Source organism: Aythya marila (assembly GCF_965140915.1).
Source record: "Aythya marila genome assembly, chromosome: 1".
NCBI lineage: Eukaryota > Metazoa > Chordata > Aves > Anseriformes > Anatidae > Aythya > Aythya marila.
The window spans coordinates 115,228,952-115,254,731 of record NC_139042.1 but is presented as its reverse complement, the minus strand read 5'-3'; the positions used below and the strand labels follow the sequence as shown (position 1 = coordinate 115,254,731).

Genomic DNA, 25,780 nt, shown 5'->3' with positions numbered 1-25,780 from the left:
AGGAATTAATAAGAAAATAAAAATAGCATCATTAATTTCCAGCTGCTTTTGGAGAAACAGAGGTGTTTGTAGGGGGAAATTTGGTGTCTGCAAAATGAAGAGTGACAAAGCTGGTAGTGAATACATTAAAGCAGGTACCTGTTCACACTCTGCACCCTCCGTTCCATGGATTGAAAAGGTGTTCAGTGCCTGCAGAGTGAGTAGAAGTTCCCGTGTCCCTCACTGAAGGCTGTTGGACTAAATAAAGAGCACAAGCGTCAGAACCAGAGCAAGGGGAGGAAGTTTTCAATTTTACTTATCAGTATAGAAAACCTTAAATAAGGGAAGTAAAGCATGGACGGCTACGTGGAGCTGTTGGATGTACGTGTCCCTTTCCCAGTAACCCAGAAGAGCTGCCTGCACATGTGTCAGAGGAAAACTGTCCTCGGCTGTTCCCCTCGCTATTAACTCGGTATTTTCCTTGCACCTCTACGTGCCTGCCTCCACGTTGTTGCAGAGCACCAGCTGCTTGCATGGAATAATTTTGATGGCTGAAAGTTTTTCTGGGCAAAACCTGGTGCTGCAAGAGCCCTCGCAGGGCCTGGACGGTTGGATTCATCCAGAGGAAGCTGTCAGAGGAGCCTGGATGTGCGGCCACGGACTTTGCCATCTCCACATACTTTGCTGCTCCTGCAGGCTGCCTGGCTGTTCAGGTGGGAGCTCCCAACACCCGCCAAGCGTTCCTGGTTTGTAAGCAGCGTTGGAAGATCCTGCCCCTCGGAGAGACACGAACGGAGGACACTGGTTGTGTATCCACACGTGGCAGCGGACTCCTGGCGGTGTCACCAGCCCGTGGGGGCACGAGGATGCTGGAGCTGCTGTGAGGAGCAGACAGCCTCGTCTTGTCCGAGGGCTGTGCTGCTGCTCCCTGTGCCACGGCGATGCGGTTCCTGCGTGCAGCCTTGGCTGGCCCCACGGGGCTGCCTGCGGGGTTCATCGTCGCTCTTCGCGAAGGGAGGTGGGCGGCCAGGACAGGCACAGGAGGCGAGGTGGGTGTCGCGGACATCCCCGTGCAGCTCCGGTCTCCCAGCGAGGACAGTACCCGCTCTCGGCCAAGGATCCTGCAGGAAGTCTGGGTGGCTTTTGGAGCGCTGTCAGACTTTGCAGACATTGATGCCCTGCTTCAGCCCTGCTCAGGGCAGGCGGAGTGAAAGCAGGGAGGTTTTTGCACCCCATTTTCCTGGCCTTTGTGAGCCCCTGGGTGCACACGTAGCCTTGGCGTTCCAGTTCTCTCTAGTGAGCTGATTTAAACTTGGTTTAAATCGGTGCTTTTAATCTCATTTTGCTTTGGTATTTTTATATTTGTTTTCTCAGAGGCAATCTCTATTGGTAGACGACCGTTAAAATGCGTTGCTAAATATAGCCTTTACACTAAATTTGGCACTTCTTTTTTGTTAGTTCAGGGGCTGCAGTGTGTGCCCGCACGTTTTCTAAACGATTGCATGGCTTACATGCATTTATTTAGTTTGCGAAGTTTTCCTTTAGGATGTGACAAACCATACTGCTCTTAGATTGTGGCCTTTGAGTCCTGTGTGCTGAGGTAACACACGTGCACACTCGCACAAGTTAATGCAAATAGTGTTTGCACGTAATGTTTTAAACAAAGTATTGTCCCTGAGAAGGTAACAGACCCTGATGTAACCAAACCAAGCTTTTAGACCCGGGAAATCTAATCCCTGTCTGTTTTGCGTTCTCAGCTGAGAAGGAAAACATGCTTTCTGGCTTTTTCAGTTCCCTGTTAGTTTTTCAACTTCACCCCAAACTCCCTTAAATGACTAACTTGGCGCAGAGACATTTTCTATGCAACTGCAGGGGTAGTCACTGCTTTCAGGTAACCTCAGTCTAAACCTAATTCTTGTTCCTGGTACTTTGAAGACTGCTTACCTGTTCAGTATTTGAACTTTATCTACATCTTCGAAGTCAAACATCTATAATTTTAATTTATTATAAATAGAGTTATAGAACATTACAGTAGAAATTAATATTGTTTTGTTATAATGTAAAGGTAAATTGCAATTAAGCATGCCTCATTCATATACATTCAGCATCAGTAACATCTGATTTAAATTTGAGTCTGATTTCTTTGTTTAGAAAGGATTTTATTTTATCTGTTTCTGTTAAGTTGAATATGTTTTCTAAGACAACTTCAGTAACCAATAGCCGAAGTTTCTGCTTGTAATAACAGATGTATCTTCCCACATTAAGGAATGTAGAGTAACTCACTAGATGACACTGTGGCTGTATTAACTGTTTGTTTGTTTTTTGTTTGTTTGTGGGAGCTGGACACTACTGGCTTCTAGCGGGTACAGATCAACAGATATTCGTCTGTTTACACAGATATATGATTAAATTAAAAAACAAAAAAACTAGCAACACAACTAACCCACAACTGAAATGATTATTTTAAAGTTGCTGTGGCAGTCTTCTAGACTGTGAGGCATGTGACTGTGATTTTAGTGTCAAAGGAGGAGTTTATAACTTCCAGGAATGATTCTAGCAGCACTGCTGTCCAGAAATCAAAAAGTGAAACCAAGTTGGTTGCTGAGTCCATTTTGCTCAGCTTCTCTAGTGTATTAGATGAAGAAAGGGGTTTAAAAAAAGAAAAGCAAATGTCACAAACTCTGTGGGATAGCAGGGGTAAAGAATTCCAACCGCCACCCTACCAAAATATTAATAGCATCTTGACAGAGTCAAAGAGCTTGATAACATGTATTGACTCTGCAGCTCCACGCCGTTTTTTTCTGCGGCAGGGGCAGTGCGTAGCAGTACGTGTGGCTATTAAGGAATGCAGATCCAGGCCTCAGGTAGCGGAAGGGTTGTGCTCAGAAACGTGGAGTGTACCTGAGGCCTGGTGGCACAGTTACACAAGCTATTTGTATATTGTGATTTAGCTCCCCCCCACCAGGAGGAGGAGTTGCACACTTCAAGAACTGTATTTTATGGCCTTCCTTCCTCAGCGCAAACAGGTTTTGTGATCTTGTCTCTGTGTCCTGTTTCTCCACACTCTTCTGTACCAGTGCGTGGGGTATGCCGAGTAGCAACAGTTGTGTTGGGGCTCTTGCGTGACTAAATGCTAACATGTAAGGTTGGAAACCTGAACAGCAATCAGAAGAAAATTAAAGCAGAGGTCAAAATGCTCTTGTAAGTCAAAAATGTTTAGAACAGTCAACGAAAAAAAAAAGAAATGGGAAAATTACTGAATATTCTCTAAACTTTTTCATTAGACAGCATGCCAGAGTAAGATGAATCACTCATCCTGAAAGGGTCGTCGTTTTCATTCTCACACGCGTTTGGTTCAAGATCAGCAAGGAAATAAGCAGTCACGCATTTTAGGCAACTTTTCTTGTGGAAGCCGTTTATTGCTGAAGCATTCGTGTGTTATGAAAGTGCCTTGAAACAATTAGCTCTTGTTTAGCATAAGTGTTTTAAACAGATCGCTTCAGTAATGTGGCTGATTTTATAGTTACTGCATTTCCTTAGGATTGAACTAGTCTTGTTCTAACTTGCATTTTTCCTCCCCCCTTAAATATGTGAAATGCTGAGGCTTTCTTCCCTTTCAGAAAAGAAGTATTTGAGCCAAGATTTCCTCGGGAGAGCTGGTATCTTTGAGGGAGTTCTGCCAGAGATGTCTCAGGGAAGCCCGTTCCTCACACGTGCCCAGCGGTGCTTTCCTAGTGGCATGCACTGAAATGGGCTACTGGGCAGGCTAAAAAAACATACATATATATCTGGTTTGTATAACATATAGGGGATGTATAACATTCACCTGGGTCTGAATTCCGACTCGATGCGAGCTCATGCAGTTGTGCCGAGGCTGTAGGAGCAGAGCTGGGCTGTGTTTGTCGTGGAGATTCTGGCAAAGCCAGCTAGGAGCACTGCGTGCTAAAAATGCTGCTTAACTGCTTGGGTAACGCTTGGCTGGGAGAACGAGGCACCCTCACTGCTCTGCGGCTCTGTTTCGGAGGGGGAGAGGGGTTGGTCCCAGAACTGCAGGCCAAGCTCGCTGCCTGCAGGAGCTGTGCTGCAGGAGGGCCCATTGCTTGCTCTGCGTTCAGTGAGAGGTCTGATGTTGACTTAAGTGGAATAAATGTGGACTTGTGGCAAATGCCTTCACGGACCTCACTGAAGAACTTATTCTTTGGGGGTTATCTGTGCTTTACATGTGCAATGATACCAGTTATTGGTGTGAATATCACTGTAGCACAACTGTGGGTTGAAGTACGAGCAGGGATACGGTGAACTTGGAATGAAGGTACCGAATGCCCTGGTAACATTTTCAGCTTCAGAGACCAGAACAAGCTGTCAAATCCCCTCTATAGGGGCGTGCTTGCGTTTCTGTAAGTTTGCTTTTTGGCCTGTGAAGGTATGCTGGTGTAACAACTGGCATAAAAGTGAAGCGTGCGTGCAGATAAATCCCTTGCTAGGTGCCCACTAGCATCCTGGTCGTTGTTCTGATCAGGTCCTGCTACAGCTGAAACAAGACCTTCTTCTAAGGTGACAGTGTAATGCGTGAACTACACTCCCAACAGTGTTAGGGGCGAAGAAGAGTGATCTTGGAGTGAGTCTCTAGTAAAATGTGTATGTACCATGCACTGAATGAACTTTTTGGAAGTATGACCTGGGGCATATACAATACTGTATCTAATACAGCTCACTGTTTAAATATTTTCAGAGGGATGGGTGGAAACGTCTTCTGCTTCTGCATTTATACTTTAGCAAGCAAATGAAAGGTTAGAGCTTCCTTTAAGGATTCCGGCAAAGAGAAAATTGTGCTGATAGAACAGGGGGGAAAAACCTGACTAGTTACGCAGTTTTACCATTAACTTGCTTCATGATCTCAGGCAGATCACTTCTTTCTTTCTGTTTCTGTGTTTACAAATTGGGGTGGCGATGGTTTTGTCCTTTGTAAAGTACGATGCTATCTATGGGTAGAAAAACTGGATACTGAGTAGCAGATCAGAAAGTAAAGAATTGTCCAGACTCTATTTTTTTTTTTTGTTTTTCACCATATGTTTGCTCCATAACAAGGTGCAATAGCAGCTGTATTGATAGAGTTGTTTTCAAATACTTAGAGGAAAACTTTACACCGAGGTTTAGTTGGGTTTAAAATCTGTGACGATTTTTAAAGTCTAGAAAAGATGCTTGCTTGCTTCTTCCTCTAGGGAGGTGGACTGCAGGTTGACTTTCAGCATTTCGTCCTACCAAAGAGTCAAAACACTTCACTTTCTAACAAGATATATAAATGGAAAAGTGTTGAAGAGCATACTGTAGAATGCAGATGGTGTTGTCATTTATGTATGTTACTTATTTTGCTAAACAATAATACGTTATTAGGGGATAATAATGCTTTGCTGTCATACTTGTGTACTTTTACAGGCATCAGCTAACTACATTTTAGAGACACTTCAGAACCAGAGTTACCACCCCCATTTTGCAGATCGCAGAGTAGACCCGGGGATGTTCAGGTAAGACCAGGGGATGGCAAAACTTCTGAACTTCCTGGCATTTTTGACATCACTGTAAAATTTATAACACCAGCTACCTCTTTGTTACTAAAACCTCTGCCCTATGTCTGAACACAGTATTATTTTTCCATACTGATTGGGGGGGGGAGGGGAGTGAATTGCTATCTGTCAAATTTCAGGCTTACTGGCTAAGAATTTGCAAACTTCTAGCAAATCTGCTACCATCCAGCTTCAGTATTCAGAACTGTTCTGGTACATCCAATAATTTATGCTGCATGATAGAAACTTAACCTTGTAGGCGAGAGCCTCTGGACCTGCTGTTTTGTTCTTCCAACCCAGGGTTTCTTCTGAACTCAGTGCTGTATGAGTACTGCCCTCCATTCTTCCCACTTCTTTGAAAGTGACCTTGCAAGGATGTATGAGCATGCTCTGCGGTCTGAGATGTGTGGAGGTGATAGAAATGTATTTAGCTCATGCCTGGTACCAGCAGAAAACATCCTACTGCTCAGAGGACTTTATTAGGCCAGGCTTGGTCTGCACTTAAATATTTCAGCGTGTTCAGTCCAGCAGTTCCTCCTGAGCTTCCTGCTCTGAAGGTGGGCATAGCTGGTGTGGAAGGAAGCAAGCACTGCAGTGCTGTGGGGCTCTGTAGGAGACTTTCTTGCTCAAGTCCCAGGTTTGCATTCCTAGTTTTTAGCAGCAGTTCACTAACAAGCAAGCATAATGACTGTCTTTTAAAGCAGATTGGACTGAGAATCATTGTATCTCATGCTTGCTTTTCTTAGGCTAGTATTGTTCGGAGCTGTGGACTTTTGTGCCGACCTAGGGTTTTAAGTGTGTTCTGCTTTTTTAGTTGGCACTCGGTCTTGAGCATACCGGAACTCGATTTCACAGAAAACTCTTTATACCTTGTTCACCTGATTTCAAATCCAGCTGTCTGCATTCTCTACCGTGAAATAAAATAATAGAAAATCAGTAAAAATTGGTGGATCCTAAGAAAGGTTTTCCCCATCCTTGCTTTAATGTTACAGTCAACATTGTCAGTTGTTTTTTTGTTTTTTTTTAGCTGCTCCCAAGTGTGAATCTTGTAGACTAAGTTTTTCCTTTGTTGGGTTTATCCTTAAGACAAGGGTCATGAAGGGTTTTCTTCTGAGGGAGATGAGAGAGAATTACTATTGTAAAAATATTTATCTTCAAGAAGAAATAAGGAAAAACACCTTTTAAAATAAATATGAGGAAACAGCCTATCGATCTTATGGAGATTGTGCTGAAGACTGTTGGTGCTGATGGCTTTCCGAAGAAATGATTTTTATTTCACAAGTACAAAATGCGTTTTCATTGTTATTTTTTTTTTTTGTTTGTGGTATGCGTGTGTAAGAATTCTTCATTTGTGGAGAAGACATCTGAGTATGCTTTGTTATTTTAGGGCCCGGTCCTGCAGTGCCTCTGTGGTAGCAGTCCCCTAAGCTACTGCAGTTGCTGGGTTGAAGCCTTAGCGGCAGCTAATCGTATCAGGACCCGATCCTGCACCAAGACATTTTGGCACAAATCCTTGGGCTTGTGTACACTTCTGGGTAGGCTGTTGTGGCTTGGCATCAGTGAAGAAGTTGGTAAGGATGGATCTGATTGTGGATTCCAGTTGATGAAGCAGCAAGGTTCCTCTTGGAAATCTAATGAGACTTATTATGTACAGGGGCTTATAAATTCTGTAACCTGAGTGATTTATTTTTTTTTTGTGATACTTCTTAAGAAATATAGATGATTACATTCAGAACTTTCTTCTTTTCTCCATAAAATATAAGGCTAAACAGTTGACAATAAAAGGAGGTAAATAAAGATATTGATAAAAATGATAGTGGTAAGTGGCCCAATGGCAAGATTTTTGTTTTTTAAACTTTTTTTTTTTTTCCTAGTTATTACATAAATAAAGTAACTTATTTAACTGCTTGGAAAGTTTCCTCAACAAAAGTTTGCAAAAGTATTGTGTTTTTGCAGAAAAATAAATATTTCAAGAAAAAGTAAAACAAATCTTAGCCTGGCAGATATGGAGAAGTGTTTCAGATAGGAACCAGGCTGAAGCCACGCCGTGATGCTTCCTTGACCTGGCCCAGATGGTGCTGAGATCTCACAGGTTTATGCAGAGTTAGTGCTGGCTGGTTGTCATGGCTGGTGTTCAGAATCCTGTGGACGACAGTGAGAGCTGAAGAGTCAGAGACTTCTCAGTCTGCTGCTGCTTGCACGTGCTGCTGTTGTCATTGCCAAGACAAGGACTTCTGGTCAGGGCACGAGAAGTGTCTATGCTGTCACCATTTTCAAGCCATCTTGTAGAATGAGGTAGTAGCTCAATTCCCTGGCGCTGCTTTGAGTGTCTAGGCACGTAGGGATCTTCCTACTGCATTGCTAATCTCGCAGAACATAGGACTAGTAGAGAAATAAAACGAAGATGAGAGGATAAGGCAGTTACCAACGCTCACTTGCATCGAGGTGGAGCTTCTTGTAGAGTCCCGTTGTTTCTCTCTAGTGCTTTGTGGTGGTGCTGAGAGACTAGCAGTGGGTGTTGGATCTGAGCCCCTCTGGTGCTAGAGAATGCCATTGCTTTTTCTCTGCAGCCAAGGGCAGAAGGTGCCTTAGATACATGTCTGCAGCCACAGCGAGAGTGGTTCAAGTGGTACTCCAGAGCAGGGAAAGGGCTGAACCGAATAGCTCCTGACGAGGAGGTGTCGGTGTTCCTAATGCTCAGAGTGAGGGGAGCAAATAGTGGTACCTGGGCTGTCCTGGCAAGGCGTTGGCTCTATCTCACCTCTGGGGTGCACAGGGTGTGTCCTGTAGTCCCCGCATCTTTCACAGAGCTCCTCTCCATCTGGGTTTCCTGGGGTGGAGAGCGGGATGCACAAGGACGGCTGTGAGGAACATCGCGGTGTCATCCAGGTGCAGTCAGAGCACAGGCACAAGTTGGTTTGAGAAGGATCCTCAGCCCAGGTGTTGTCAGAGATTGTTGCAGACACTTCCAAACATGGACTTGTAAGTTAATTGTCAGGCTATTGGGACTTTAAAAGTATGTGGGAGGAGATAAAGGGGGAGGAATATCAAAGCTATCAGAGACAACCCTGCTGTTGAAGTTGCCAGGGAAGCTTGTGAGGGTGTAAAACTTTTTATCTGAGAGCACACAATTTGTGTCCCTTAGGTATGCTGTGCCAACTTGATTCGTTGCCTGACAATTTGTCATTGTTTCACTCTTTAAGAAAAATGCATTCTGCTTATGGATGAAAGGGGACATTCCTGCTGCATTTCCTTTGGCTATGGGGCTGTAATTATTGTTCTTCGGTTTATTTATGAGCTATTGAGGCCTTTACTGAAGACAATTTGCTTATGACGTTAGAAAGTTGTTCCTGTTTTGAGCCTGACAGTTTTTCCCCTTACTAGAAGGAAGTCCCGAGGAGTTCAGTTTTCTACAGTTGGCATGAATACAGTGTGGTAAATCTCCACCAGGTTCAGCGAAGATATTTGGGAGGCATGTGGGTGGTGAAAGTGCTCCTCAACTGTTCTTGCATTTCTATGCATCTGTGACAACTCGCTGAGCTCTGAGAACAAAAAGGAGCGGGTTCATTGGGGCTGGTGATCAGGTTCATGGATTCACATCATCCGTGCTTCTCTCTGCATTTTCATTTTTTGTGATCTGCAGTGGCAGATGTTTTGTTTAAATAGAGAACCTCACTTTTGCTCTGTCCTTTGCAGCTGCTGTTGTCTTTTGCACCTCCAGGAAGTAGGTGTGACTGCTCACTTGTCTTGAGCGGCTGTAGACAAGGTGTAAGATGTGAGGATGGAGATCCAGGGACCTTCACCTGCTTGTTCCCGCATTGAAAAAGTTCTCCTGTTCCAGTTCTTGTTCTTCTTTGGAGAATTTTAGTAGTTCATGAAGTCCTCCACATATGGTAGGGCATGGAGGGGAATGACAAGGGGGAAAAAACATTAGCTAGAAATGAACTGTCAACTTGCAGTTTAGTGATCACGTAGAATCAGTTCTTTTGGGAGAACTGGACAGGTGTTATTGCCATGTTAAAAGTTAAGCAAATATGTAATTCCTTATAAGACTAAGATTATTATTGGGTTTCAGAATTGCACCTGACAACATGGATTTTCAGCCTAAATTCATATTTCTATGTGGAGTCTATTTCAAATATGTGAAATTTACTGTTGGTGACAAGTATTTGATCACAGTGTTATTTTAAACTTGGATGTATCAGCAAAGAGCCTGTCCAAAACTTAGGATTCTTGACAGCTATTTAAATATTTAAAACACTCTCCATGTGATTACTAGATCCAGCAGTTCAACTATATAAACAATGCTAGGAATAATGAACCAGAAAACATTCAAAATAGCATACCCTCTCCATAAATATTTCTCTCTCATTTTAACATTCACTATGGTGAAACTCAGGGAAAGTAATTCCTAAATGTTTATTTGTTTTCACTGGCTTGCCGCTGAAATAGGCTTTCAGGGAAATCCATGGAGTCCCACAAGGTGGCAGGAGCTAACTGTTCTGCACCAGAGCTGTGGTCTGAAGGAAAGTCGAGGTAACGAATCAATTTCACCAATTGCATGCATTTGGATCATAAGCAATTTAGACCAAACATCAGAAACCCAGCTTGCACTTCTGAATAATTTAGGCAAATTGATAAAATTCTGTCCTCAAGAATGTTCCTTCAAAAAAAAAGAAGTTTGAGCATTCTTACTAAGTCAACAAGAAGGACCTTCGTTTTTACTCGGTGCTGCTGCTTTGCTTGTAATGTGTGCATCGTTGCTGCAGAGAGTGGGCTTGAAGCCCTGCAGCAGCTAGCTGGCATACAAGGCTCGCAGTTTAACAAATTGGCAGTGAGCATCTCCAGCACGCAGGCTCACCTTGCCATGATGGGGATGTTGATCACGAGGACAGACACAGCAGCTGGGGCTGCAGGACTGCGCGAGTGAAGGAATCCTTTGCTGCTTTAATGAGGCCATAGAGATGTTTCTCTTGGAAACTGAAGGATCAAACCAGCATTGGAAATATCCAAGTGTGGGGATTACTGGAAGTCTTGAAAATAGCTCATCCTAATTAGTGAGACTGTAGGCTAGTATATAGTGCATCAGGCTGAAATGCAGGGGATTTATTCACCGTCTTTTCACTGCCCCAGTCCCCTGGAGTTCTTGTTTCACCTTTTCTTGCTTTTGTTTCCATTTACCTGCTGGTGGTCTGCTCTCTCTTGAAACACTTCTGTGATCAGGTTGTGAGAAGCACCACCAAAGAAAGGGTGTCAAGTATGTCTTGTCAAAGATGTCGTTTGAGAGCCCTGTGGTTCTGTACTTACACTAGCTTCACCTTGCACTTTCGGTTCTAGGTCTCCTGTTGTAGGATCTCTCAGGCCTGCCTTAGAAGATAACCTGTGGACTTCCATGCTTTTAGTAGGCAGAAGTAACAGTTAACAAACAGTTAAGGTGAAGGAGTTGGCCCTGATTCCCTGGATAAGACTAGTTTTGAGACCTGTGAATCTCTTGATTGATATTAGGGGATTTTATATTCTTTAAATCTGTGAATGTCCTATTTTTATTTTTATTTTTGAACGAGAGGACAATTTTTATGTATTGGCCAGGTACCTCTGGGAACCTGAACAACCCCATGTCTGTGGACAGGCAATGCAATTCAGTAGGGCTACAGCAAAAATGAGTACGGTTAGGAAAGGTATCTATTAGACAGACATTAGGAGTAGAAATAGTTCAACTCCTATATGAAATTCCAGTTTCTTCTTTCCCAGTCAATTTTGCATTGCTATGTTGTAGGAAAAAAAAAGTCTAAGTCTATAGATACACCTGGAGTAGCCACCTGGGGTGAATTGAGTGACAATATTCCCATGCCTGTCTATGAAATGGTGGTGGTGCTGTTTGTTTTGTTTTGTTTTTTAGCAATATTAGAAAAAAAAATGAAGAGCCTTTGGAGTGACTTACGGACTTTTTGCACTCAAATGTAGTAAAATTGGCCAGTAGAATACCTACCTGCTTTACTGACTGGGGGACACAGGAGGAGATGTAGAGGTGAATGTTCTCAGCGACTATTGTAAAGGAGTGGCATATACCATTATCTTGCCAAATAGTGTAGCTTCAGAAATATTTCTTTTTATGCTCCAATTTGCAGGAATGCATGAATGTAGGAAATGATTCAGGTTGGTCCTAACAGGAAATAACTTTAGTGCATGCATTCAGGTATTTATTATTTTGAAGTGAAAATGTTGTGATTTCCAGTGGTTGCTCTTCTCACCTGCCCTGCAGTTTGAAAAGAATTTTAGGTCTTACTTTCCTAACCATTATTTTAGGATGTTTATGTAAATAATTACATGAATATTCAGCATTTGATGAACATACTACTGAAATCTGTGATATGCACTTGAAAAGGTGTATCATTTAAACAGTTGCATGCCAGTAGGATTGGACTGATTTTTCTATTAGAACTCAGGTGGAATGACTATCAGCTGTGAATTATTAAGCAGTTATTGAAAGAAACTTTGCTATATTTGTCACTAGTGCTTTCTGAAATTTTCAGTCATGCAAGTGAGATGCTTTGCTCCTGTTACAACTCAGTGAGAAGCAACAGAGTGCTTATGCTGACTTGCAATACTCAGGAAAAGAAACACCACGTACCTTTATGTACACATGATGGAAGAAGCTAGTTTTAAACTTGAATTGATCAAGGTGTTTGGTGTTTAATAAGGTTTTAAAATGTTATTTGTCTATACCCCAACCCTGTGGACCTTGATGGGCTTGCAGGGCATATGGTATTGGTGCATGTTCAGAGTTTTATGGCACGGTGAAGTTTGAGCCCTGCTGGTCTTTGTTCATAGAAAGTCAGTGGTTGGGGCATGAGACAGAGCAACTTCAACTTCATCAGAGTGAATACAGAAAGAGACTGCAGAGTGTATAGCAGCACGTCTTAGTGGCCAGAATGGTAGCTTCCCAGAGAACAATAGACACTGGGTGGTGTTTCTCAGCTGTGATGTTAAAAAAATAAAAAAATAAAAAAAAATCACAAGAGAATTTTTTCTTGGTGGTGTACTTAACTGTTAGAATAAACTGGGTGGCCTGATAAAGATTACAGGATGGTTTGGCAATTGATTGCTCTTGCTGTGTAACTCCAGTTAATCACGGTGTTATTAGCAGAAATGAGAGGTGGGGAGGACTACACAGGACGTGTGCCTTGCCAGGGTAAATATGTTCTTCCAGGAAACCCGGGGTCTTCCTTCCATATCTGCCAAGCTCTGTCTTTAAAGTCTCAGCTATTCTGTTGATTTTAGTTAATTCGGGGACAATTGAAGTCATCCCATCCACTAGATCCCCTACCGAGGTGCTGAGTGCTTTCTCTTCTCCATGAACTCCTTGGGAATGCAGGGCATCGCTGGCCTGTGTTAAATGCCCAACACAACTACGGAGTCCAGAAAGACAAACAGGCAGATATACTGCCTGTTTATTGGCAAGGCCAAGAGTTGTGTCTGTCCCTCCCAAGTGTGTTTTGCAGTTGGATTTGAGGAAGCTTGAGATCTAGGCAGTTGGCTGCGCAGGACCCAGGGTCTTTCCAAAAAGTCAAAGGACTGTTTACTACCAGCTTTTTAGAAGCACCTCCTTTAAATGGAGCATTTTCAAGTCCAACCTGGCATAACGTCAGACCCTAAGGGTACGTCTACATTGCAGACTGCTGTGCTGTGTAGTTTACCTGAGCGTGCCTTAAATAAGGTAGAACAAGCATCAGAAGTGGTTTGGCAGTGATAGCACGGAGCTCTGCGCCCGCTAATTTAACTTGCAGTGAGTAAGGGTAAATTAGCTCACGCAGAGTGCTGGGATGCTGCAGCGGCTGCTCCTTGTGCTGGCTTAGTTTATTTAAATCTGGTTTCGGTGTCTAGGAGCATGGGGCTGCTGAAACCACCCGCAGTCGTCGGTGCCAGTCCCTGGTGCTCGGTGCCATATGCAAGGAGGGCACGTTGTGGACGCCCCTTTGGGATGCAAGATCTGGTTGGGCTGCATGAACAGCTCTTCCTACCCTAGCAAGTTGCAAATCCTGTTTATGGATTTCTTTTATAACACTGGGTGTTGAAAACAGTGCTTTCTCTTGGGAAATTATTATTCAATTAACTTGGTATTTATTTTGATACTAAGATTTGTTGCGGTTATTGAAAGAGCAAACTCATTGGGGATGAACTCGGTTGATCAGAGGGCCTGTTCCTGGGTTTTATAGGAGTGGGGGTGGCAAGGGAGGACCAGTGCATTTCCTTTGGTGCTCAAGCTAGAGTTTTTACTCTGTTCTTCCACCTTCCCTTAAAGAAGCCACAACTGGCAACGAAAATCCTTAAGAAAGCATGTGAAATACAGGAGTCAGTCAGCACTGCAGCCGAGCTACCTGCATTTATCTCAACTATCAGCAGCAGAGTGCCAGTCGGTGGAGTGTCTAGGAGGTGGTGTTGCCACCTGCTCAAACAGATCAAGCTGGTCTTCTAGTGACTTGAAGGAAGTCAGGTACGTCCACGTGACAAGAAGCTGTAAATGTGGTGACTAAACTAGTAAGTGCTCCAGTTGTTGGGCCAGGCCTTGTGTTCCTGCAGCAGCGTGAGCCTTCAAGGCAGTGTATAGCTTTCTTCTCTTGCCAGTCTTATGCAGAGAATGTAAGATTAAAACAAATAAATAAATCACTACAGCAATTACAGTGTTGAGTATTTAAGTGTCCGTAGTTGGGAAATTGTGTGTGTCCGTGTGGTTTGTACACCACAGTGGTCTACAAGTGACACCGTTGAGTTTGCAATCTGCATGCACACACAAGTCAAGAGATCACGTTATAATCGTGGGATCATTTTGACAACAAACTGAGCACTGGGGAAGGCATTAAACTCCTCCAAGCTGCTTGTTAAAGCAGTCTTTTCCATTTCTCACTTAAATTCAGCACTGCAGCCAGCAGCTGCCCGCACCCCTGGCCTTCTCCTTTTCTGTACTGGCAGGTCCATGGAGCATCCAGGGATTGAGGCAGGGGCTTAACCACAGCAGCCGGAGGCTTTTCCATCTCCCGTGGGCTATCGTACCTCTCTGGGACAGGTTAAATGCATGGATAGCGGAAGTGGCAGTGTGTACCCTCTGGCTGCTGTGTTTCACCGTGTGAGGTCTTCATGGAAACAGCCGTTCTTGTTAACCTGCCTTCCACTTCAGGCGTGCAGGACGGGTGCAGGAACAGGAGAACCCGTCACTGGTGAGCCAGTGTTTTACCCTAACAACTGGAGCCTGCGTTGCTTTCCTGCATAGATCAAGGACGTCGTTGGGATCTGTAAAGCATTACATCCTTTGGTAACGGGAGGCCTGGCTTAAACCAATGATTTTTTCTTCCTGCAAATCAAAACCAAAATAACCTTTGGCCTTTCCCTAATTCACAATACATGGATGCTATTACTCTGCTAAATTTATCCAGGCAGGTAGCTAACGTGCAGAGTGGTATCTGTGTTCCTTGTGTTCGGGCTGGAGTGGCAGGAGGAGCCCCACCCCTCCTCTGTGGTGTCCCACAGATGTGTTTTAGGCTTGAATGCAGGAGGCCTGTACGATTTTCCTTGATGAAGAGGTTTGCTGCATTTGGGCGTGCACCAATTAGTACTTTTCATAGGACTTTTTCACTTTTTATGGCTGAACCTGGAAACATTGCTGTGGATATTTTTTGCATGTTTTGTGGGGGCTTTTTTGCTTGTTTGAAATGTCAGTTTACAGTGTTGGTAATCTGTTTTGTGTTTTTGTAGTAAAGTTAAATGTTGCATAATAGAAACTTTTTTTTTTTTTTTTTTTTTAACTTTAGATTCCCACACAAACACTGGGGAGAAAAACCACAGACCAAAAAAGAAAATGCATGCTTTTTTGATTGAATGAGAAAAATGACTCATTGAGTTTTAGATAGTGTGCTGGCAAAACACAGAGAAGCTTGTAGCTGGAGAGGAACGGGTGATAGCCACCAGTTCACAACTCAGGATTCAGAGGCAGGTCTTTGGATGGGAGTGGACATTATGGTGAGAGATATTAAAGCCAGCGCGTGCTCCGGTGCATGAAACCGTAAGCAATGTTTATTACTGAAGATGAAACGATGGGTTGTTTTTAAAGCCAGCTTGCTATTAGCCAAGGCTAATTAATGGCTTAGCAGGAGCACCTGGAGTTCAGTTAGTTCGTGAGCACGGGGAGGAAGTTGTGGTTGGAGAAAAAGGAGCAGCTAAAGGCTGGGTGATGCTCATCTCGTTGATCCACCGTGGTGGCTGGTCCTTGGCCATGGTCACGACTGTCACTACAGGAGTTTAGCCATAGTGGGGCTGCCAGTCAGTCAGGTTTTATTCAGACTGGTGAGGATCTGTTGTCGCGGATGACAGCCCAAAATGAAGCTAGGTTTCAGGATTTCAGTGGATGGGATACCAGTGGGACCAAGCTCCAGAAAATCTGATTTTGCAGCACTCTGGCTCTGGAAGGGACGTCTCACATTGCACTTGATCACAGTCTTAATTATTAACATTCAGCTACGTGCCAAACTCAGGCTTTCTGATGTGCAAGCTAATACTGTAACATGAAAAAACAACCGCAGTGTGTGTGTGTCCTGTATACAGAACTCAGGCTGTGACAGTGGTTTTCCAGCACTTCATTAAAGTAACTTAAATTTGAAAGATTTACTTTTAAATGTTTCAAGATTGGAATTCAGTGAAGCACTCAGTGGATGAGGTGTGAAGCTGGAGGAAGTTTTTCTGAAGATGACAAGATTTGGCCCAACCACTGAAGGATTCTGTGAAAACTCTAAAGGAAATCATTCAAGTAAATAGTTGTGTGTAGTGGCTGTTTCTAATTGGGCTTGATGTTTTATTACAGTTAGTTTTCCATTTAGGAGGGAAGATAGGAACCATAAAACTTAATGCAAATTAGCGGAGCAAAATGGCTTTCTTTCTAACTGCTCTTTGAACCTTTGTATGTCTTTTAAGAATATGCTTACAGAATTGCAGCAGTACATCTAGGAAGAAAAGGGGATTTTCTAAAATTATTTTTTAAGTAAAATAGAAGTATGTCTTCTTAATTGTTTCTAGTCAGAGAACTCACAAATAGAGGTTTATACCAATGCAGTTTTCTTTTCGAAAAGTCTGTTTTGCATTTTAATCTCAGGGAGAACAGGTTTGGTGTTTTTTTTTTTTTGTTTGTGCTGCAGGTAATATGTGCTCTTACAGTGTGAGAAGTGAACTTGTGCATCTCTAAACTTCTTTTTGGAATAATAATAAAGCTAAAAAGGGGGCAACTGTGATAGGATTGTATTGTGTCGTGCATCAGGGTACCTTCTGTAAAGCAGAGGGGAGCAGGGAATTAACTTCTTGAGAGAACGATGCGGGGGAAGGAGGAGAAGGGCGAGCATGCTGCTGGCAGTCAGATTTTTGGCTTTGAAATTTTCTGCATTATGTGTGAACGATGCTTGCACCTGAAGTTGTTCTGACACTGTGTGTGTAGCACGTAACGGGGAAGTGGCATCCAGGTGATGCAGACCTGCGATTGCATGTATGCTGTTAGCATGCTGCAGAGCCTAGGATGCTGTTGTGTGTACGTGTGCATAGATGAAAATATTTGATAAAACTTCCAAGCAAACTGGAGATTCTGCTATTTCTGAACGCACGAGTTGTCGATGGTGTTTTTTGGAATGTTTTTTTAATGCGGATGAGTTCACTTACCTGTTCCGTCCTGTAGGGACTGTGTGCATCATGCAGAATGATGCAAGGGGTGGATTGGGAGATTGTATCCGTTTTGAGTTGAGTAGTGACTTTGTTTCGAATTAGAGATAAATACTATATTTGTTCGTGGGATTGGAATAAAATATGAAGCTTAGTGGAGATCAAAATTTATTGATATTGCTGCAAACTCTGTATGCATGTGAGCACCATTCTCGTATGAATTTTATAGGAGCCAAGATTAACTGGTGTTGCAAACTTGATTGATGGGAGAATTGTTTGCGTGTCGTAATGGACAGTCACTTCCAGGTTATGTTTTTGAGTCTTTCAGACATACTCAAAATGATTGGTTGCTCCCCTTTGCTGTTATATTTCCTTGCTGGTTAGCGGGAGAAAACTTTGAACCATGCAAGATTCATCAGTATTATTTTTTCCTTTTGTACCTTCTTTCATCAGGTCTTCCTCATCTTGGTGTCTAAGTAATCCTAATGTTTGTAAAGCAGCAGAGTAACAGGCCAGGAGAAGTCAGCCTTTCAGCTCAGAATACAAGAGTAGTGCTGGCACGAGCAAATGTGGGACCAAGATACCTCCTGTTTTGCTTTTTTTGTGCTGTGTTTTTTGTCATTGGTTTTGTTTTTCACAGAGACAGTTTGGTGTCTAATCTCTCTATTTGTCTCTAATGTGAGGGATGAGGGATGAGAAATTACCAAATATAAACAGATTTTGACAACTGTGGTTTTATCAAAAAAAAAAAAAAATCAAGTTAATAGTGAAACTGTACAGAACTAGTTAATTGGAAGTGCATTAATTTCTAATAGTGTGTGAGTTTTTAATGCACAGGCGTGCATACACTTGCAGGTGCTTGCTATTTCCTACTTGCCTTCCTTCTGAGGTAGGTTTTTACCCTATTTAGTAGCAACAGGATGCTTATACATGTATGTTATGTTAGATGATCCTTTCTGATGCTTGTTTTCAAAAATTTATCTTCTCCCTGAAAGAAGAAAGTCAATGCAACTTAAGGTAATAAGTTTTCAACTTCTTTTGTTACTTTGAAAACATTGGTAGGGAAAAAAGGTATCCAGTAAGTGTATGGATACCTGAAATAAACTAATTTAAGCCTACCAACAACTGACTAAACTTCATAGTCACTTCTGCAGCCCCCCCAGGAAATAGCAACCACAGTGTAGAAACTGCTGATCTAATGCGGTATCTACACTGAAGCCAGAGACCTCTGGACAGGGTAATAATGCTTGCCAGCACAGATAGTGACAGGAGCCTAACTGGTTGGTAGTATTAAGCACAAACTGCTTCACTTGGAGAAGACTTGTAGAGTCGGGCTCCTGAAATGGTGAACTTTGATTCAAAATGTATTTGTTGTTTTGATGACCTCAGCCAAGGCAGCTTGGGAGGGGCAAAGATGCAGAGAATAATTATTTGGAAGTACAAGCAGATGTTACTCTAGCTTCTCAAGGAAGCTTTTTACGTAAAATGACAGAGTTAAAGAGATGGAGCTTTTTGTACTGAAAACAACGTAATGCTTCAGGCAGTGTTTCCCCAGCTTTGTCGTTGTATGACCTGTCATCTTAGGGATCACGTCCATTCAGTAGTAAGAGGCTGATGAGTAAGAGACTGATAGAGGGAGGTCTTCCAGAACACTAGCAATAAATGGTTTGCAAAGTAAATAGCAAAAGTTACTTACAGATGTGTATGAGAGCGTTTTAGTTTGTTACAGTGTCAGGATAAAATCAGAGCGTATTTTTAACCTCAATAATGTCTTAAGTGATTTGTTAGCTCATAAATTGTCTAATGATTTTTAGTTACTAAGGATACATTTTTTTTTTTTAAGTGCTTCTGGTTTTCTGGGTAGCTGGAATAAATTGTCTTTGACTGTTGTGTCAAGACTGCCAGAGACTGGTCTTACGTATCTCTTGAAGTACTCTGTCTGGTGTACATGTATGCCTGAAGTGAGGAAAGGAGGCTAGCACACTAGCAACAGCATACCTGGCCAGCATTTGTGGCAACTGACCAGTGTGCTTTCCAAAGTTTATCTGAGTTTGAATAGTAGGGAAGAAACATTGCTCTGTGCTGTAGACTCTCCCTTGTGCAAAGCAGAGGTAGAAAACTGCTTCTCTGAAATACACAGGAGAAGTCTGGGACGGGATGTGGGCTTGGGAGCTCTTTTGTTTCTGGTGGACTCCCAGAGCTGTGATGAATGGTGCTGCACAGGTGGTGGTTTCTGATTTGAAGAGAAGCACAGGCTTTCATGTAACAACAATTATATCAGAAAAGGTTTGGGATCATCTTTTCTGCTCCTCTCTCAAGTTATGTACCTACCTGTATTTTAGCTTTGCCAGCTGGTTTGTCCACACACCACCACCAGAATAGCACCCCATGTGGTTTTTGTGGACTCTTGGTTTTGTTTCTTGCTAAATCTGTTCAGATGAGTGTATCAATTACACTCCTACTTCCAATACACCTTTGCTTTCAAAATGCATCTTAGCGAGGAAGAAGCTGTGTACCACTCCAGTGCTAATAGTTTCCCAAAACTAACGAGTAAGTTCTGGAGGTGAAACCAGAGTGTTTCAGCACGTGCAGCAAGAAGGATAAAGCTGCTGAACTGCATGTGTCGAGGTTCAGGTGGCTGGGACCTGGTGTGTTGCTGCTCACAGCCTGGCCGGCCTAGTCCGCGTGCTGAGATGTAGGTTGCCTTCAGTCTCCTTGCGGCTCTGCTGACGCTGCTGCTGCTGCACCTGAAGATGCTGCTGCAATGAGGCTTTGCATCCACTGCTGTCAGAGCTGAGTGCTCCATCAGAGGAGCCGTAGCTGGGAATGTACATCTGCATAGGTAACCTGCAATTTACAGCCTGGTGAATTACATTAACTGCAGTTGCCAAAAGCAGGCCGTGAGTCGCGGAGGCTGCAAACGAAGGCACAAGTCCTGTCTGGCCACTCTTGAAGTGAAGAGGGTCAGGCTCTGCAGCGAGGTGAGGAGAGCTGTGGTTATGCCTCCGTACTGTGGGCATCTCTGCGCTGTTCCCTGTGCTTTTATCTGAAAAGCGCTGAGAAGCTCCTTGAGGAAATCCTGTCTGTCCCTCCGTGTGGCCTCTGCACTGTCCTTACTCAGGCTGCACAAAGACAAGGAAAGAATGAGGTGGCAGGATGATGGCTGAAAAGCAATGTCAAGTGCTAGCTGATGATCAGCGAGATCTGCTTTTGTGTATTGGCAAGGGGTAAGCCAGCTCGGCCTGCTTGCAGGGAAACAGCTGGCTTGGTCTGCAGACCGAGCATAGGAAATACTTCGAAGTAGGGGTCAAAAAAGTGAACAAAACACAGTGGATTTTAAAACAGTCGTTAAATACTTTGTTTAAAGTTGCTGGGTTTCATAATGCTCAGGAGTGGGATCTCCCAGATGTGCGTTAGGGACATGTCACTGGCTCCTGTACTGAGCAGGCAAGAGGAAGTCACTGAAAGAAATGGTAAAGCGCAAATTGCTTGGCTGTCCTGCTTCTCTTTGCACTTTTCCTGTCAGTACTAGCGTAGAGGGTGTCAGACAGGGCTTTAAATGCTGTGAGGACTCTCAGCGATTTGCTGGCTTGGGTCTGTGTTCATTTTCGTTTTCTCCCCGCAGCACAAAGTACCTGTATGTCTTGTGGTGCCGAGCTGGTGAGGGGAGAGCGTTCAGAGCCGAGCACAGCAAGCGTTGGGTGGGAATGCTCCCCCTGCCGATCCCGTCTCACTCAGGAAAAAGTGTAAACAATCGGGGATGTCTGCTTTCCCCTTCTGGGCATCGCCCAGGCTCTGCCTGTGTGTTGGGAACACCCGCTGGCACCCCATTTGCCATTTGGGGCTTTAATTCTTCTGTGGAAACAGCGGCTGACGGCTCCCACCGAAGCCCGCCTGCCTCGCCGTGCATCCTGTTGGCTCAGCGTTGACGTTCCGCTTTCTCCACCATCCCCAGCAGGGTCTGCGGGGTGCTGTGTGGAGGCCTCGCACCCCGCTCGGCTCCCTGGGATCCCGCTGCTGCCATGCGAGAGGCTGGCGGAGCCGGGGCTGGCATCCAGCGGGGCTCGGCCACGCTGCCAGGAGGGAGCTCGGAGCAGCCAGCCCGGGCTGCGCTCCGCCCCGTCGGCGCTGCTGAGGTCAGCTTCCTGCTGCTCGCTTTCCTCCGAGCACGGCTACTCCTCCCATGAAGGAGAGCGAGATTTCCCCGAGTCCGGAGAGCTGGCCCTCACGGGCGGCCGCCAGGCCAGGCGGGCAGCATCGCGGGGCTCCTGCGGCGTAGCGGGAGGGCAGGCGGCATGGTGGGCAGGCTGCCGGGCCGCCCGGACAGCCCCGCGACCTGGCGGGCGCAGGAGGTGAGTGCCAGCCTCGCGTGGCGTGGGCGCTGGGGTCGCTGGAGCTATAGCTCCAGGAGCCGGGCACCACCCGAGTGGCCGCCGCCCGGGGCTCCCCGCCGAGATGCTTCAGCTCCTGCTGGTGTGGTGACAGAGCGCCTTCAGGAAGCGCTGGGTCTCGCTGCAGCAAAGGACTGTGGTCAATAAAAGTTTACGGTGTGTAAACTTGTTTTTCTTTCACTGAAAAGCGCGGATAAACGTGACAAACGGAGCCGTAAAGGACGGGCGATGCAGGTAAAGTTCACTCCAAACGGCTTAGGGCAGACGCGCTCAGGTACTTTGACAACTTTCAGATGGGCTGAATAATGCCAGAAAGAGACTGTACAGCCTTTTAGCTGTGACTGCGGGTCTAGGATCATGTGGTATGCTGCAGGAATGACACAAATCGTGTAATGTTTGTAAATAAAGTTCCAGGTAGGAAAAACAAACCAAACCAAACATTGTTAAAAATATATTTTTTTACAGTTGCCAAGCATCCCACAGGGGGAAGCCAGCTTGGTTGAGAGAAAGGAGAGCGCTTGGAAGAATATATCAGCTAGAAAATGGGTAACTTTTTTTTTCCTAAAGAAAAGCTTTTTCTAGTGTTGCTTTTACTTTTCATCATTTTTGTATTACATTTTTCTCTATAAAGTCGATGATGTAAAACATCACAAGTTCTTTAACCAACTTCTAGCTTTTTAAACAGGTTCTCAACATCCCTTCTAACGTAGCTCTAAAATCAGTAGTCCGTAGCTGGTGGCACTTTGCTGTTTATTTTGCATTGTGGCATCCTTCATTTGCCTGCTGTTTGTCAGCGCACGTTGCCAGTCAGGTGAACAGGTGACCAGGGAGAATAGGAAGAAATGCAGGGCCTTGCTCAGGACCATGGGGGATGTGTCCCAGGCTCCGAGGCCTGCTCAGGGTTGCTTGCACTCTAGATCCAGGCCGGAGCATACCCCAGGCATCGCAGTTCTCTGTGACACAGAGTTTACTGCACTGGTTTTGCCATGAAGTGAAACAAATGTGGTCTTTTATCAGGATACGTAGGAGCGTATTTTGCTGGAGTGCTACTGGGCCACGCTCATTTCTTGTACCATAACAGCTCTGTAGGTAACAGTACGGTCAGAGGAAAAACAGGCTGCATTCGCTGTCCAGTCGGTGGCCACCGCTGGGGGAGGAGCATTATAGGAAGTATGATAAAAATTTCCAGTCATGTGTGGCCCCGTATCTTGCTCGGTTCCAGGCGCTGGGGATGCTACCCTAAATGTTTTTGCCTCGGCGCGTTCTGTAAATTCACAGCTCCTACACCCGCTTCTTGCTAGAGACTTGTGCTCAAGAAATTAACCTTGTGCTATCTTGTCGCTTGGAGGGATAAAGCCATGGTTAAAGGCGCCTGACGCACTGTCAGGGTGTTACAAAGATGATGTGCCCCCATTTGTCTCAGTGTGTCAGCTCTGGAGATGATAGTTCAGAATATCCATACTAACATACTAATGTTTCCACAAGAAATGTGTGGGAAATGTGCTTGTCCTACAGGTGCAAGCCCATTTCCCATATGGGCCCAGGTACCCAGCTCTTCCTTGCTGAAGTTACCTTTTTTTTACTTGCTTTTTGCCTGCACAGACAGGCTGCAGCTCTGAGAACACAGGCGTGATGTCAAGCATCAAGCCCAGCAGCTGCTGGACTGCAGTGTGCCATTTTGCTCATTTTTGGACTTATTTTCAGTTATTTTCAGAATTGTTCTAACTCATAGGACGCTGCTGTAAAAATTCCAGTCTGTATCAGCAGAGCCAAAGCCCCAGCGCCTGTAACTGGTTTGTCAGCCTGGTCCATGGGTAGGGTCAAAACGTTTGCTGCTTCTATCACGTTTTGGCAAGCTGGCCTTCTGTTAGCTTGTGAACATTTGTTGCTTTATTTTGGAGTGAGCTGAAGGGACACAGGATGTTCTGCCTGCAAGTTCGACCCTTCCTCAAAAGAGAGATTGAAAAGGTGTTAATTAACGAGTGCTCTCTGTTCATAGGCACGAAGAGAAGAGTGAGGGATATAGCTGCCAGAGTCTTTTTTCACCTCTAGTTCACTACCTGTGTAACGCTGACCCCATCTTCAACACAGACAGAAGATGCAATAAGTTATTTCAACTACAGCTCCCTGGCAAAGTGGATGAGGCTAATTTGACAGAGGTAATAGTGAAACGCCCACGCCTGAATTTGATGGAGATAACAGTGGAACACCATGTCTCATGGCAGCGCTGTTGCTGAAAGAAGCAGCCCCAGCCTCAGCTGCTTGCACACTACCCTGTGGGGCCGTGCTGGTGTTTCTGCAGTTGTGTAATGAACTGGGCTGGAGGAATGGTCATAGTTAATATCCGTGGGGTTTACTAGCTTAGCCTTTTCGTTCCACTGAAGGTGGAACTGACCAGTATCAGATGGATCCCTTCTCCAGTCTGATTCACGACATGTTGTATGAACAGCTTCCTTGTCCCCAGATAAAGTGGTCCAGGAATGCGGGGAATAGAAGCAAGGCAAGGGACAGGATTGCTTTTGCCTACAGAGTTGGCTTATGCTAGCTTAACTGCTTGTTGTGCTGGAGCATTAAGTGCAGGCTAAGTTAAAATGGAAGGGAAGAAGGACGTATCCCCAGAAATGGGCCACTGCTGTCAATATTTGGTTTTGATGGGGATATGTATGCATCTTCTAAACAGAGTTTTTGCAGTCTGGATAGCTTCCAGTCTAGATAGCATCAGCTAGTTACTGATGCCGATGATAACGTTGCAGTTGTGATGTTGCTTTTATCTTTCTCCCATGACCCTTTCTGAAGTAGGTGCTGCCTTGCAGAGCTTTCCTCCGTGTGACCCAGCCTAGCGAGCTGTGCTCGAAAGTCGCACGAGACTGTCAGTGAGTGTGTCTTAACAGGTGAGTTTAGCAAGGTGGCTCGGTCTGGATGCAGAATACGACAGTTTACTACGGATTCAAGGTGCTGGTTATGTTTTGTTTTTTTAAGTCCAGAGCTGGTGCACAGGGTTGCTGTGAATCACTTACATAATCGGTTACCCTGAAACTTTGGTGGCAGGGCATCTCTAAAGGAGAGAGTAGTTTCTCTTCTGCAGGCCTGTAAGAAGAGTATGTCGGTGGCTGGTACTTCAATTTTTTGTTTGTTTGTTTTTAACTAGCGGGGTGATTGTTGCTTGCATGGGACTTGTGGAGTTCAGGAAGTTTTAGTTAGTGGTTTTCAGGCTTTTGTTATGCGTGTTAGGTGCTGGCAAAAAGCAGCAACAAATATTTCTATGTGAACTCCCTGGGGCTGTGTTTTGGCTGGGGTAGCTGGATGTTACATCCCCAGATAAAAATCCTATTTTGAGATTCGCTCGTGTAGACCCGTGCGTTTGTTCGAGGCCTTGTTACCCTCCGCGAGACTCCATGCAAGTACAGGAATCCGTGCTCGTGGATTTTGACAAGGGATTAAAGGATTGGTGTTTGTTTTGGTTGGAAGTTGCTCAGATAGTAGAATTAGGAGTTGGAAATACCATCTCCACTCCTTCAGTTGCCCTACCAAAGTAAACTGAAAGCCCACAGCAAAATGCGGCGCGTTGGCTCCTCACGGGTTTTTGAATATTTCCGAGTATGTCAAGCAACAAAAAGATGCCGTCCAATGAAAACTTTACACAAAACAAAAACTGTGTTTGCAGGAGAGGAACAAAAGGAATGATAGTCTCAGGATGAGAAAGGAAACTTATTTAAATATTTGTATCAAGTTTGCACAGCAGGAAATTCAGTGGGCTTTTGTAAAAGCAGAAGGATTTCAAGGACTACTTAAACAGTTGTCAGTTTGGTTTGGTTGTATCTTTCTTTTGAAGGGAAACTAAGTCTCACCTTCTTCTCTAAATGGAGAAGCTACTCAATGAGAGTAAGTAGCAAGAATAATGCTTTATAATGCTTTTTTATTGGGAAGAGTACAACAAAATGTGTGCCTACGTTTGGTGTGGGATGGCGTGGGCAGCCAGTGCGCTGTGCGGCTTCGGGATGTAGACAGCCAGCTAACCTGAGGTGAGATCCTGGCAGCATCCGAGCTGAGGGTTTTTTGGATGTGAAACTTGATTAGGAGGGAAATGGGAAATGGTTTGTTTTTTTTTTTTTTTTCTTCTCCAAACGCAGCCCGAAAATATTCTGCCAGAAC

The 25,780-nt window shown here is 44.5% G+C and overlaps 1 protein-coding gene across 19 annotated transcripts in view; it reads left to right on the top strand.

The window, feature by feature from the left end:
* The window catches only part of BBX (BBX high mobility group box domain containing), a 136,646-nt gene that overhangs the window by 10,093 nt on the left and 100,773 nt on the right, over nt 1–25,780 (top strand). For 9 of the 19 annotated variants that reach the window (XM_082754940.1, XM_082754938.1, XM_082754943.1 and 6 more), the window contains exon 3: nt 5,416–5,504. Coding sequence is in view for 10 of the 19 variants with exons in the window: in XM_082754931.1 (XP_082611057.1) it covers nt 21,533–21,589 (57 nt within the window). In the remaining 9 variants the exon portion in view is untranslated. Of the gene's footprint in view, nt 1–5,415; nt 5,505–21,480; nt 21,590–25,780 lie in introns of those variants that run through there. The other 10 variants (XM_082754937.1, XM_082754932.1, XM_082754930.1 and 7 more) reach the window with 5 other exon arrangements.